Source organism: Plectropomus leopardus, chromosome 4, assembly GCF_008729295.1.
Source record: "Plectropomus leopardus isolate mb chromosome 4, YSFRI_Pleo_2.0, whole genome shotgun sequence".
NCBI classification, from domain to species: Eukaryota; Metazoa; Chordata; class Actinopteri; order Perciformes; family Serranidae; genus Plectropomus; species Plectropomus leopardus.
The window spans coordinates 37809662-37825095 of NC_056466.1; the positions used below are offsets into that span (position 1 = coordinate 37809662).

A 15434-nucleotide genomic window follows, 5' to 3' on the forward strand; every position below is an offset into this window, starting at 1 on the left:
GCCATCAGGGTCCCTTAGCTTTAGAGCGACATGCCCAAGAAAATAAGGCTTGTAGAATTGCGAACCTCTTTTAAATCACTTCTTTAAAACCAATTTTTATAAACTCTCTGTTGACACACAACTGCCGGCTGAATTTAAGCAGCAGAAATGAAGTCATGATGCTGAAAACTGAGAAGTGTAAATTCTCCAAGACATCCGTCAAGTTTCTGGGACAGATCATAGACGGGACTGGAGAACATCAGATAAGGTGAGAGCAGTCACACAAATGGTGTGAGTGGGTTAAGGCTTCTGGGAATTGTTAATCAATTAGAAAAATATCTTCCTCACCTTGTGGAAAAAATCAAAGCAACTGAGAGAGCAGCATGTGGACCTGGGCAGACTAACAACAGAATGCTTTTGACAGCATCAAGCAACAGTTGAATAAGCCACCAGGTTTGGCACTTTGCAATGCAAAGGCGCAGACAACAGTCTCAGCTGATGTATCGACGACAGAAAGCAAGTCATATTCCTCCACAGACAAGAGGGTGGCACAGTAAAACCAGCTTCCTATGCTTCAAGGGCACTCAGCAACACAGAAAAAAGATACACTCAAATAAAAAACGAGGCTTTAGCCCTCACTGCGGAATGTGAGCAGTTCCTGATAAGCACTGTGTTTGTACCGCTGCTGGGATCAAAAACCTCGACAAGGTGCTCCCATGCATGCAGAGAATGAGGATGAGACAAGGTATATTTTATGTACAAAATGGATTTACAGTTTCCAGTTGTTATTTTTACACACTACTTACATGGATCACACACTATTGTTGTAAACAAACACAGCAGTGCGCCGGGGAAAAGAAGAGACCGATCAAGTGATTTCAAACTTTACGCACGTCTTTATTGACATAATTATTTTACACACAGAGACAAACAGGTGCTTGTTGGAAAGCTTGTAATCTGTAGTTTAACCAGCAAAAACACTAACTTGGGCTACTGACAAGTAATATGCTGCGAAGATAGGATGATATTCAGGGGCGCATATCCTCAGTACATGTCAGGGGGATTAATATTATTATTGATATTATTGACGATTAAACAAATGAATTAGTTACTCACAAAGAAGCCACCCATCACACACCGTGCCAGCTTGGAGCCTATTCCCAACCATGCTGCTCATTAGAATGAATTAATCGTGCATTGATCTAGGCCACCTTGCCACAATGTTTGTTAATTGCATTTGCGCATCACATACGATCTGTACATTGATTGAATGAAATTGAAATCCTCTGGGTCTCTAAATATGCATTCTCTTCGCAATATGCCATTTGCAATATCTTCTAATAATGCTTAAGTTGCCATTGTTGTTAACATTATTTTCTGCACCATTTTGTGCATGTTTTATATCCACTCATCTAATTGCCGACAGGTGGATGTGTTAAACGTCCATCGGTGTGTCTCTGATGTGCATATCACTCAGAGGAGTAATTGACATTTTTAACAGTTTCCCATCATCACCTCTAAGAGTCGCCAACGGATCAAAAGCAGTAGAAATAATGCGTACGCCAGCCATGAAATTGGCGTGGAATGCACATTTCCACAGTCATTTCACTCTTGATACATCTGAACGTGAGCGTGGAAAAGGGCGTACGTCACGTTTTGTGTGTACGCACCCTTTGTAGATGAGGCCCCTGGACTGAGCACGGAACTTTGTTACACTGATGTGTGAGACGTATACTGCCAACCAAATTTCAAGCCAGACCCTGGAAAAAGGTTGGTGCAGATCTGTTTGACTGGAGGAACAGACAGTGTTTGGTTGTGGTGGATTACTTCTCAATGTACACTGAAACTGCTGCAACTAATCTCTACCACAGTAGCCACTGTCATTGAACAGTTCAAGGCAATATTCACAATATTTGCATGGCATACAAGCACAGGTTAGGACAGATAATGTACCTGTTTTCTTCTTCTTTTAGTACTAGATACCTTTGAAGACTTCAAAAACTCCCAGTTTAACTACACACACACACACACACACACACACACACACACACACACACGCACATATATAAACCACCTGTCCTCTTAACAGTCGCAGGGGGGCTGGAGCTTATCCCAGCTGTCATTGGGCAAGAGGCGTATATACATATAGATATATATATATATATATATCCAACAAACAGCAACTATATCCTCTGCAAAATGTCTGTCAGACCTGGGCCCTTTCACAAGAGTATAAAAGACATTTCCTGCATCCAGTTAGGGTTAGTGTGGCACTAAATTGTCAAAGCAACAGTATACTTATCCTGGAAAATACACACAAAACTATATTTGAGTTCAGTTTAACATAGTAGATAATTTAGGCCAGGCGATATGGATAGACTGGTTCAGGCAAAGCAGCAGTCTGACAGTCTGTATTAAAGGAAAACATGATCAACTGGATATAAACCAGTGAAAATACCTCGGGAGGAATAACCCTCCTACATTACCATACCAGTTTAACTTACCTTGCTCAATCTGGGGCCCTAATTAAAGGAGATGGTGGGAAGGTGAGCAGGCTGACTGCTCTGGCTCAACAGGGGGGAGACAAGGGCTGAATTTCCTAAAAGACTAAGTTATTATATTATTAGTGATATGCCTACAGTTAAACAAACAAAAGCAGTTATGTATGGCCTACCAGTTCAACATGGGCCTACAGAGCATAGACATCAGTAGCTTCACTACATCTGTATTATACAAGAAACCTCCTTAGATTTGTGATCAAACCACACATCCAGTGTTTCTCACCAGATCTTCCTTACTTGCTAACACCAAGTAGTCCTACCACACATTTACCAGGATTCTGACAAACAGGTACTGATTTCCCACTCTTGTCCTTTAAAAAGCAGGAAACTTTCTCTTAATTTACCTACAGAGGGCAGTGCTCTCACCCCTACCTCACAGCATTTACCAAAATGCTCCTCCATACAATTCCTTGTTTCCTGGGCCACTTCAGGATCTGTCAGTGAAGAGACATTTGCTCCCCAATATTCAAAGATGTTTTCTGTTTGAAGAGTGAGGATTATAGATGTGTGGTGCTGGCTGTTACTGAGTCTGTATTACAGATTACTACTTAATATAGGCCTGCATATTTTTTAAGGCAACAAAACATTTCTATCCATGAATAGCTCCCATGTGCATGTACCATGAACCTCTGCTCTAGCCAATGAGATGCATGCTTTCACAAAGACAATGGATTCGCCACAGGATGCAATGGCATCTAAATGACCCATCAGGGTCAGTCAGCTTTAGCACACAGGAAGCTGTACCAATCAAAAGATTTTCACCCTTCAGTGAGGAAAGGACTTTTGTGTAAAGACTTGAAATATCTCATATCAAGAAAAAAAAAAGATCAAATAATGCCCCTCCCTCTCTCTCTGCCTCTTTGTCTTACATTTACACCCACACAGACACATCCATCCTGTGGTTGAGCTAACATGACTACTACTGTCAAAATTTTCATTAAACCAAACCTAATGATCAAATCATTCACTAAAAAGGATGTTGTTCCTCAGCTTGTCTCTCCAGGTTAGTTGGGTCAGTCCCCACCTCTTGTGCATTTTAGATGGCTAAATTATGCTAGCTCAGATTTAAGGCAGTTGCTATAATGGCATCACACTGCCATTCAGTGGCTGCAGCTTTTAAGCATCTACATGTTAACCGGTCAATATCATCGGAAGTTTAACTCAGGTTCCAATTTTTACCTTGTGGTATTGTAAGCAGAGTAGTTAGAAGTTTCATGTAACTGATTAAATGTAGATTAAATCAACTTACATTAGGCATTTGAAGATAAAATATGAGATGAACAGTAAAAAAGATCAATACTTTGCTGCAAAATCCATGTATGTGAATAGCTGCACTGGAAATTTGTAAATTAAAACTAGAAGTACTGCTTCCTGGGGCTTAGACCGAGATGGCGGCGTGATTTGATTGCTCCATTCAACCTTGCAGAATTTAATATAAATCCCCAAGCTTTACTAGTTCAACAGCAACTATGTCAAAAACTGTGTCGAACAAGAAGAGTGATATTTTAAAGCGTGCACAAAGTTTGCAAAAGCAGAAAAATGAGGCAACAATCGAGAATGAGGAGCAGGCTAGCATGGACCAAGCTAGCATGACTGCCGTATTAGCAGATCTAAAGACACTTAGAAAACACGGAGTTCAGTGAATTTGGTTCCAAACTGGACTGAGTAAACGGACGGCTTGGCAAGATGGCTAACTCCGTTGAGGCTTTAGAAAATAACTTGAATGAGGTGAAGCATGATGTAACATCTAATATTGCACGAATGGAAGAAGCCGAATCACGCATCATGTTCACAGAAGGGAAGTTGGAGACCACCATGGCGAAGCTTGGTAAAGCGTCAGGACGGATCACATACCTTGAATCCAATCTTGAAGACATGGAAAATTGCAGTTGGAGAAAGAATCTACGTATGTTTGGACTCAGAGAGGGAGAAGAGGGAAGCCAACAACTGTTGGATTACATGCAAGAGATGTTACCGGGCTGGCTGGGTACTGATAAATCCATCATGCTGGAAAGGGCTCACGGTACACTTGGCCCGGCAATACCGAACCAAGACAGAGCAGTCCTCATACATTTTCTGAAGTTCCAGGACTGGGAATTTGTTTTCCGTTGCTCCAAAGTGCGTGACATCAAACACAATGGAAACAAACTCTCCTTCGCCCAAGACTTCTCTGCTGAGACAATGAGGCAGAGACGTGAATTCAACACAGTCAAGAAGCTGTTTATTGATGCTGGCTCCTTCCAAGGTTTTCAACAAAATCCATGCAGAATAAGAGTACTTCATAACAGCAAGATTCACCTCTTTGCATTGCTGGAGGATGCAGAGAAATTTCATCGTGGACTCTGAAAAGATGGCATGGCTTTGTTTACAAACAGAGAATCAGCTGATGCCTGTTGACGATGCACTGTACTGAATAATGTTGGAGAGGTTTGTACTCTCGTATCCATGAACAAGTGACCTTATTCTATACAGTAGACATAAGGACATACATTACATAAGGAGCCTGGGATTTTTTTTTTTCTTTCTCTCTTCGATTATGGTTATCCGACCTGACTCTAATTATTACCAGTTGTCGTGTTGACTATCTACATTTATAGGTATGGTACACAGGGATATTATAATTTAATTTAACCCAGTTATTTCCTAGGTTTCACTTTAAACTCTATGGATGTTAACATTGACGGATAACATGGGTTTGTTAACATCTCGGGTTAATCAGCTGATGTCTTTTGATAGGTCATTACTGTAAATATTGGAGAAAAGGACTTAAGAAGTTTGGACTGCATTTTCTGTCCAATGTTACCTTAAATATTGTATAAAGGGCCCAGAAGTTTTATGTTTACTGTTACTTGCTTGAGGCTTATTGTTCAACAAGTACATGACAACTTATTATAATATTTTGGGCACAGTGCTTGAAAGGAAAGCTCGTTTTGAATTAATTCCCTGTCTTTTAGATCAATTACTTTATTTATTTATTAATTTTTTTTAAGGAAAAGGGAAAAGCTTTAGTTAATCTCTTTTAACTAAAGAACTAAGAAAGAACCATTTTTGGTTTCTGTTACCATCATTATTATATACTCTGCTCTTTTTGTTTGACATATTTAGTTGCAATAGCCATTCAATTAGGGGTATTGTTTTGTGGGTTTTCTGACTGCATGGTTTGTGGACATCATTCATGGTCTGCGTGGGATAGGTTTACCAGTGAAGCTACTCCTCAGTTATGTGGATCAGCATTAAGTCCTACAAATGTTACAGGTTTTGGAGGGAAATGAAGGAGAGGGGGAAGGGATTAGAAGGGTGCAGGGGTTCGCATTGCTGTGGGGGGATGTTGTTCAAGCCTCCCCAGGAATGTGTATATGTTTGTTTGGTTGGTTGGTTGGTTTTTTTTTTTTTTTTTTTTTTTTTTTTTGCAGCAGCCTCATTTTTTTCTTTCTCTCTTTTCTTTTGTATAGATTCGTATGTATCATAACTGTAACTCTTCTAACATTAAAATAACAAGCTGGAATGTCAGGGGGCTTCAGAAAATAGCAAAATTAAAACAAGTTATGAGTCGGATTAGAAATCTCAAATCTAAAATCATATTTTTGCAAGAAACTCACCTGACAATTGTAGACTTAAAGCATGTACAGAGCAGATGGCCTGGCCAAGTAATATATGCATGTTATAATAATTATGCAAGGGGAGTGCTTATCCTTATTCACCGGACAATACCTTTGCAGATTGTTAAAACTATCCAAGACCCAGGTGGAAGATACGTTATCGTCCAATGCAATATCCTATCAGTGACATGGAACCTCGTGAGTATTTATTGTCCCAGTGAGGATACCCCCAGTTTCTTTAGGAATATCTTTCTCCCTTTGTGTGTTTCCCACCAGTGAGATTGTCGGCCCCGCCCTGAATGTCTCCACCTATTCCCCCTTCCCTTGTGTATATATAGTCGTGGTCTCCCTTTGTCCTGTGCCAGTTCGTCTTGTCTTTAGAGTAAGTGAACCAGCGCCATCTCTTGTCAAGTCAAGTTTTGTTTATTGTATGCTTCTGCTTCAAAGTCAGGTCAAGTACTGAGTTTGTCACTTTGATAGATCTTTGTTTTTTAGTGAAAGTAATTATTTCCTCATCCAAGTATTTTCTGTTTTGAAAAGTTTTGACTTCCTCTGTCAAGTGAATTTTAGTTTTTGCCTTTCCTCTGTATGAGAGTATTTTTGTTGCTTTTTTAAAAAATAAATCATTTTGTTTGATACTTTTTGTCTTGTGAGTCGTGCATTTAGGTTCTTCTCCTAGTTAGGTCTTGTCAGAAGCAATCCAAAATAGGAATAGTGGAAAGGCAACTGGGCCTGATGGGCTGCCTATAGAATTTTATAAAACATTTAAAACTACATTGGCAGAGCCACTTCTAAATATGTTTAAAGAATGCTTCCAGGAAGGAACTCTTTCACCCACTATGAGACTAGCTATGATAACCTTGATCCAAAAACCAGGCAAACCATCCACAGAGTGCTTGTCATTTAGGCCAATCAGTCTGATGTGTAATGATACTAAAATACTTTGTAAAATGCTAGCAAGAAGATTGGATCCACACCTTCCTAAACTTACACATAACGATCAAAATGGGTTTGTACGAAATTGTCAAGGTTTCCATATCATCAGAAGAGTACTTAATATATCTAATATATCTTAGATATCTCATGAAAAGGAATCATCCAAGGACAGATTAGAAGCATGGAAAGTCGATATTGTTTGTTTTTATTTACTTCTGTTGTTACTGTTTTATTTGTATTATTATTATTTTCTATTTTTATTATTATTTATTTATTTATTTATTATTTATTATTATCTTGTTTATTTTTCTCTTCTTTAGATTTTTTGATAGTTTTGTTGTATGGTAGATTTATACATTATTGCTACTGCTGCGGTCATTGTTTCTTTGTATTTTTTTATATGTAAAAACTTCCGCCCACCAGTCAAGTTGCTCTTACAGTTTACATCCATGTCTGTGAAAACATGGTTGCTTTTACCAGTTATCTTTTGACAGAAAAGGACTTGTGAGCAGCATTCCAGGCAGTGTTAGAAGGTCAGGTGCATCAGTCCAAAACAGCACAATAATCACACCACATATTCCTAAAAAACTCAAGGTGCACTGACAAAACAGTGAATACACTGGCCACAAATAGACACTAACCAGTAATTACTTAAATGTGAGTAGAAAATAAATTACAAATACTTTTTAATGACATCTTTTTACCTGGATCATGAAAGTCACTACTTATTAATGCAGTAAGGTTTTTCTACAATATGATATACCAAAGATAATATTGTTCCTATAGAGCTAACACAGGGCATTACTGATACCCTTTGTTTAGAAAGAGGGCAATAATGCTTCTGATAGCTTTAGGTTTAGTGTCCAAATAACTAGAACATATTGCTAAACTCTATCCGTGTGACTCATGGCACAAGTGGTAAAATGTGAATTATTTTATTACAATCACTCATTTAAGGTGTGTATATAAATCAAAACATAAAATGTATTCGGAAGAATATTGCAGTGTAAGCAGCCTTTGATCCATGTGTCAATCCAAATGGTTCACGCACAGACTGGATGGCTGGTAATACATATATGATTATGTGGGAACCTTCATCTTGTCTGGACCATACTGTTCTAGGCAAACAACAAGCCAACTAACTGACGGAACAACTGAACTCAAAATAACCAACATTAATTAACAAAAACAATATCTCACTGTTAGAAAATGCCAAATATATCCCTTCCTTTCCCACAAGGAAACCCCAAGTGGTGGTGCTGGTGGTTACCTCCCACTTCACTGCCCACTCTACACTCTACTGCCCACACTCTCTTTGTCTGCAGAGGCCTGCTGTCACTTAGATGTAGAGGTGATGTTTGCTGTGTGTCTTTTGTTTCCACCTAAGTAAGAATTCTGTTTTGATTGAGTCTCTGAAACTGTCAAATCAACTAGTTATTTGATTCAGTCACTTGTTAAATAATATTTGTTATATTTGTTTGATCATCATTGAAATATTTATGGTACTTAAATTTGGAAATATTAAACATAACTTAAAGTCAATTCATTATTTACTTTGCAAATATTGCCATTTGTTTTTTGTGCTTGAGAACCATGGCATCATCCTAATAGTCACCATCGTCATTATTGTAAGAAAAAGATTAATCGAAACCCTTGTTTCAAGGTGGTGCCTTAACACTCACCCACTTTCACCAAGTTTGCTACTTTTTTTAGCTGCTGGCAGACCAGGGCCTGGTAACAAACGATGCAATTCAAGCAAACACACACTCCATCAATGAGTTAAACCACTAACATACTTGCTTCTACAGCGTGTACATATACCTATGGGAGTTTTAGCACCCTTTAAACCAAGCTGGTTCCACATTACCGAGAAAGTGCTCCAGCATGAGGCAGACCATCTGCTAAATTTAACTTCATAATACCAAACAGTACATTTAAAGCTTTAGCCATTAGCAATGCTGTGATTCATTGTGTGAACATTGGTCACATTGATTTTTCAGCAAATTGTGTCTTGACTGCTCACAACAGTCCCTGATTTGCATGTTTTATACTTCACTGACATTACATGATTATCGTAAGTACAACTGGCGGTATTGCTAACTAAACCTCTCCACCGCTCTGTACAGGAAAACTACATCTCACAGATAAAATTTTGTTCAATATCACAGTTCTCATCATTCCAGCCACCCATTCCTGTCGCACGGTGCCAGAATTCCACGCAGTCCTGGTTCCTTCCACCTAAGCTGTTGGGCTGGTCTTTATCCCAGAACCTGTGGGACAGGAAGAGACATCCCACACAAGAATAAATACTGTTCTGTCTTTGGATGATTGGAATCAATTTTCACACGGGTTCTGAGATATATGAATCTGGTTTCTTACGATGTGGTCAGTGTTGTTCCATCTACCCATTTCCACTGCCCCTCTATTCCTTCATCAGTTAATCCAATCCAGACTTCTTTGTCACTTGAATACAAGCCATTGATGAATTGCTTTGAGGAAAGAGAAGTAAGATCATGTTAGGAATGAAGTTTAAAACACGCTGGTGAACATAGAGGAGAAATTTCCTTTAGGAGTTGGTTAGACCAAAAGCAGAGCTAAAACAGGCAATACTGGACCTAAATAGGTTGCTAAAGTCTCTAAGATTTTTGTGTATTTGTTTTGTCTCTAAACTTTACAAGGTAATGTCAATTTTTTGTTTATAACTGATTCCAAAAATTCCAAAAACCAATAAGGCAAAAGAAAAAAACAAATAAAATTAATCTATTCATGGAGCTGTCTTTGCAAGTTACAGTAATGCGCTTTTTGAGTTAATTTTTCTATCAAATCAAATTAAAGGCTGAATAAAACTCCTCTTTAAAAAATACGGATGGTCTGCCAAAACTAGTTGAAAAGAATTAGCTGGTTGTTAAGTCAAAACGACGAGGGAAAATATGCTCTAAGGCTGACAAGAGCTGCAGTCGGGTGATAAATTGTAGTGGCTTCATCACTGTAAATGCACCCCTCACATGACTCAAGGTCATTATTCCATAATCAATGTGAAAATATCAATTTGTGCCGCTTAAACAATTTGAGAGCTGGACTGACATCAATTTTCTTGTGCTAGATTCAGACACCTATCACAAGCAGTTTAACCCTGTGAAACCTGAGCAAATTGGTTTTTATTTATTTCAAAAACATGGGGAAAATTGCCAAAAAAATGAATGAAGGTAACAAGTCAGTCAGTCAGTCAGTCATTTTCTGTAACCGCTTGTCCTCGTAAGGGTCGCAGGGGGGCTGGAGCCAATCCTAGCTGTCATCGGGCAGAAGGCGGGGTACAAAGGTAACAAGAAAAGGACCTGTTTTTTTCCTTTCAATTTTGAGTACTTTTTGGGGTCATTTCCTGCTTTTGTTTTGTCTTTCTTTTTTTCTTTTTATATTATTCTTTATTTACAATCTTTTCCATGTCAAACCAATTTGCTAAGGTTTCATAGGGTTAAATGAAGAAAAATACCCTGAAGGAGCTAATTCATTGGGCTTTTTTGACATTTTCTGTGATGTACACAGCTAAACCAACCATTTCCTCTTTGCTTTTTATGATTGCCAGGTCTGCACCACTGCCTTGACAGTAGGTTCTGCTCGCATTCCAGCTCTTCTTGCCAACAGATGTGAAGTAGCAGCTGCGCTGAAATGTTGTCCAGCCAGTGGGGCACTTTTTCGCTGAGATGCAAAAGATTTATTGATCAGTGAGTGTTTACAAGCATTCGAGTACATTTTAAAGTAGTGAAAGAGATCGGGATTTGGGGTATCTTTTATATAAAATGGCAAGGCCATCAGACCTTCAGCTTTTTCCAACATCATTTTGACATGAAGGCCACATGCATTTTACTTGTGAAAAGACATTTTGCAATATAAAACATGATAAATATGCACTTTTGTCAGCTTACCTGGAACCATTGTCTTCATTCTCTCAATCTCTGCCTGCAGCTCATCTCTCTCAGCAGTCAGGTTATCATTTTTCACCTTCAACAAGTCTCTCTCCACAGTTGTGTTTTTGCAACTATTTTCAACCTCTTCTTTTTCCTGAACCAAGGACGAGTATGTAGCCCGCAACTTCTCTGTCTCTGTCAAAAGTAGGTCGTAAGTGGCCTTCAGAGTCTCTTGTGATATTGTCAGGTTTTGATGACTGCTTTTGAGTTTGTCTTTCTCACTGGTAGAGAAGTTGTATCTGTCCTGCAAATGCTCAACACGCTTAATCAAGTCATTGTAACTCAACTGCAGTTGGTCTTTTGATCTGGTTACATTATTGAATTTGTTCAATAAATTGTCCCTGTCTTTGGTCAGTGACTCATAACTGGCCTGTACCTCAGTTTTGCGTTTAACCACTAAATCGTGTTTTTTTTGTAACAAGGTTTTGGCTGTCGATACAGCATGGAAACTAGTCTGCAATTGGTCTTTACTGGATTTTAACTGTTGTATCTCTTTGGTGAATGCAGCATTACTGGCTTGTAGCTTGCTATTGACAAGTTGAAGTTCTTGTTGTTGTTGGATCAGTAAATTGTTATTGGTTTCTATTATTTTTTTCCTTTGAGATAAGTAATCATTTCTTTGCTGTAATTGACTGCGGGTGGTCTCAAGCTCTTTTTTCTGATTTCGCTCTGTCCTCAGGTTCTCCTGTAGTTTATTTCTCTTGTTAGTCATGGCGTTTAGGTTGTTCTGATGGTCTTGCTCAACTTTTTGGTCTGTGGGTGATTAGAGATATTAGTAAATCAGAATGACATGAGTGACATCAGGCAACTTTCACAAATATGCATATCTGAAAGAGAATCAAAGAGGTTAACTCACAGTGGACACTCTGACCTATGACCCCAGCTAACAGGAGCACACACAGCAGCCCAAGACCAAATGTGGCAACCTTGAAAGGGCTGTTCCTCAATGCATAAACTGAAAGACAACAAGAGGAGAAAAAGAATTTTAAAATGTATGAAGTTTTCTATGAAACTTGTGGGTCATCAGCTTCATTTGTATTACAGTATTGAGTAATTTTGCAAATATATTACAAAACATTCATTTCAAGCCAAAGTGCTGACCTAATTGTTAAATATTGTAGAAATAAACACAATTCATTATCATTCTTAAAGCAGCATTTCCCTTAAACCGACATAAATCACATGTATAATGCTTATAATTTATAAAACCTGTGGACCTTTCTCCTTTTTTAAATGGTGGCTATATGTTTTTTAAACATGGGTTGGGTGGGACACAGTCTGGTTATGGGTTTAAAATGTCCTGAGAGCCAAATGTGAAAAATCATTGTATCAATTCAAAAATCAATTTATTTATATTTATCTCCATTTATCAGTCCTGCTGAGTGATTTGCAATATTGCCCACACACACTTACCTCAATAAAGGCACTATGGCAAAATCACTTATGGTTGACAGTTTTTTGTATTATTGCTTCTTTTGTCTGTGTGCTGCTTGTCCTTTTTCACTATGTCCTGCCAAAATGTCCTGTTTTAACAGTAATGAGATTGGATTTAAGTCCTAAGAAAGGATTTTAGTCAGGTTTTTAATTGTAATATTTATTGCAGAATTTCTATAGTTAAATGCAATTGATTTGGTTTTTAATTACATGTTTTCAATTTCATTATTTTGCATTTCATAACAGTTTTGAAGTCCATATTAACAGGGTATATCAATTCTTACCAGATTGTCTTGATTAGGAATCAAATGACTTCAAAAAACATGGAACTTGCAGAAAGTGGGCATGTCTGTAAAGGGGAGACTCATGAGTACCCACAGAACCCATTTTCATTCAGATATCGTGAGGCCAGAGGTCAAGGGAACCTATGCCATTTTTCCATTGCCAGAATCTAGCCTAACTTTGGAGAGTTAACATAACATGGTTGTTATCATTGGATTCCTCAAGACTCCTAGTTTCATATGATACCAGTATCATCGCTGTAGCTCAAAAATATAGTCCTTAATTGCGTCGTTATTAAGATGTTAATGCTGACATTTCCATCAGTGCAGTTGCTTCAGCAGAATGTTTTTGTTTGAAAGTACCTGCCAGCTGTGACTGGCTGTTGGCTGTTTGCTAATACCTTCACCATATAAACCTTATGGTTAAATATTAAAACGTAAATTATGTATTTAGTGCTTATTCTGCTGTAGTGGCCAAAGTGGCCAAAAAGTGATTACATTTTTTCAGTCTTAATTACAATTTGTCCTTGTCCTAACCCTCTGTCTATTCTGTATATGGACATTGAGAACACAAAGACTAGAATCAAAATAACTGTGGAGCTGAGTGTAACCTTTTATTGCCTCATGGTTTATATTGTTTCTGCTGTCACATTACCTGACCTGATTTGGAATGTTTTCATTTTATTACCTGAATACCGGAACTTGCTGCCATCTTCTAAAAGTTGCTTATAGCCAACTTTACTGTTGTCGTACTCCATGTTGGTCACTGTAGAGGCATGGTTCTCCACAGCCATCTTTGCATCTGCTTCATGAGCTGGAGTCTTACCAATAAAAAAAAAAAAAAAAACAGTAGTGGCATCTGAATATGACGGAGGATTAGGGCCACATTAAGGGAAAAAAAATGTAATTACTTACGAGATTAAAGTCATTAGTTACGAGAAAAAACTCATTATTAACGAGAAAAAAGTCATTATTAACGAGAAAAAAGTCATTATTAACGAGATTAAACTCATTATTAACGAGAATAAAGTATTTATTTATGAGAATAAAGTCATAATATTCAAACCTGCTGCTTTTGGAGACCATTGTCAAAATGAGGGCTACGGAGGATTTGTTTCTCGAGACACAACGAAACCCCTCTGAATAGCCTGTAGATGAATCCAACGATAACCCTGCAGTTGACCAGTTCCAGCCATTTCCCCCTCCAGAAAAGCAGCAACATCCTCCAAGTCCGACTGGTTCTTTCGCCGGAAAAGATGCAATTTCTTGCATATTCTTTTTAAAGTGTCTCCTTGTTTGCGAAACCTATCCTAAAATACAACTCAACCAAATCCTCCGTAGCCCTCATGTTAACAAGTGTCTCCAAAAGCAGCAGGTTTGAATATTATGACTTTATTCTCATAAATAATGACTTTTTTCTCGTTAATAATGAGTTTGATCTCGTTAATAATGACTTTTTTCTCGTTAATAATGACTTTTTTTCTCGTTAATAATGAGTTTAATCTCGTAAATAATGACTTTTTTCTCATTAATAATGACTTTTTTTCTCGTTAATAATGAGTTTTTTCTCGTTAATAATGACTTTTTTCTCGTTAATAATGAGTTTAATCTCATTAATAATGAGTTTTTTCTCGTTGATAATGAGTTTAATCTCGTAAATAATGACTTTTTTCTCATTAATAATGACTTTTTTCTCGTTAATAATGAGTTTTTTCTCGTTAATAATGAGTTTTTTCTCGTAACTAATGACTTTAATCTCGTAAATAATTAATTATTTTTTTCCTTAATGTGGCCCTAATCCTCCGTCGTATCTGAAAGAGCTGCTTCCTCTACCAATAAAAAAAAACACGTACAAAATCTGTCCCCTGTCAGTTTTTTCCTTGTCATTAGGTTCTAATCTCAACATAAAGAAGACACAGCAGACTGTGTCACCTTAATCAGGGTTTGAAATGTTTCTGTAGGGCAACACTGGAAAATAATACCAAATTTAGATCTGAAATAACATAAATGTAAGATATAAAAAAAGTAAACCTTACCTCTGCTTGTAAAAATGATGACACAGTTATGCTAATGCTTCAGTATGTACTACACACTTTAAATCCATGTATGGTTTCCTTTATAAATGTGGCTAGAGAGGCAGAAATTCGGGGTTGGTCAGCGGGTGGAGCGAAAGTCTCCTTCCTTCCTGAATGCTGAGTTGTCAGAGTAGTCAGATTAAGGCTGACGCTAACAGGTTGGGATGATTTTAAGCTCAGAACACTCTTGACCCTTCGAGCTGGGTACCAACACCAGTTGTATATCTCAAACATACTTTAAACCAGACATGATGAACTTGTAGGAGAAATCAGTTTGTGTTTCTTCATGACAAACAACCATGGTAATGAGGCATGACAAGCACTGCTTTAAATCATGGGAAATACAGCACTTACAGTTGGAGTGATGTGCAAAGAGCAACAGCAACTACTTGCCAATTTCACAACATGAACCAAATGGATATGGGGAAAAACAGATTTCACAAAACACAAAGATGCTGAATGTGCAGTTTTCATGTCAGCTCACTGTGGAAGTGTTGAGTCAGGCAGATTACTTAAGTTTGGCTCAGTTTTAGTGTTTTTTATTCAATCATTCAGTCACATAATACAATAAGTTCAAACAATACAAACTGTATGAATAAAATAA

General features: G+C 37.8%; 1 protein-coding gene across 1 annotated transcript; it reads right to left on the minus strand.

Moving 5' to 3' along the window:
* Window positions 1–7994: 7994 nt before the first annotated feature.
* On the minus strand, window positions 7995–14872 carry LOC121942303 (CD209 antigen-like). Its single transcript, XM_042485476.1, has 7 exons — window positions 14792–14872; window positions 13444–13576; window positions 11897–11995; window positions 10999–11793; window positions 10629–10771; window positions 9455–9564; window positions 7995–9345 (listed from the first exon to the last, which is right to left on the minus strand). The coding sequence occupies exons 2-7, from the start codon at window positions 13547–13549 to the stop codon at window positions 9207–9209; spliced, it is 1392 nt and encodes a 463-aa protein (XP_042341410.1). The 5' UTR covers window positions 13550–13576; window positions 14792–14872; the 3' UTR covers window positions 7995–9206.
* Between the last annotated feature and the right edge of the window lie 562 nt (window positions 14873–15434).

What these genes read in the sequence shown, in the direction of transcription:
- LOC121942303 (XM_042485476.1), bottom strand. Translation starts at nt 13,549, where the DNA reads ATGGCTGTGGAGAACCATGCCTCTACAGTGACCAACATGGAGTACGAC. An exon ending in CAGCAAGTTCCGGTATTCAG is followed by an intron (nt 11,996 to 13,443) that starts GTAATAAAATGA and finishes GTTGTCTTTCAG; the next exon opens with TTTATGCATTGAGGAACAGC. An exon ending in CATAGGTCAGAGTGTCCACT is followed by an intron (nt 11,794 to 11,896) that starts GTGAGTTAACCT and finishes AATCACCCACAG; the next exon opens with ACCAAAAAGTTGAGCAAGAC.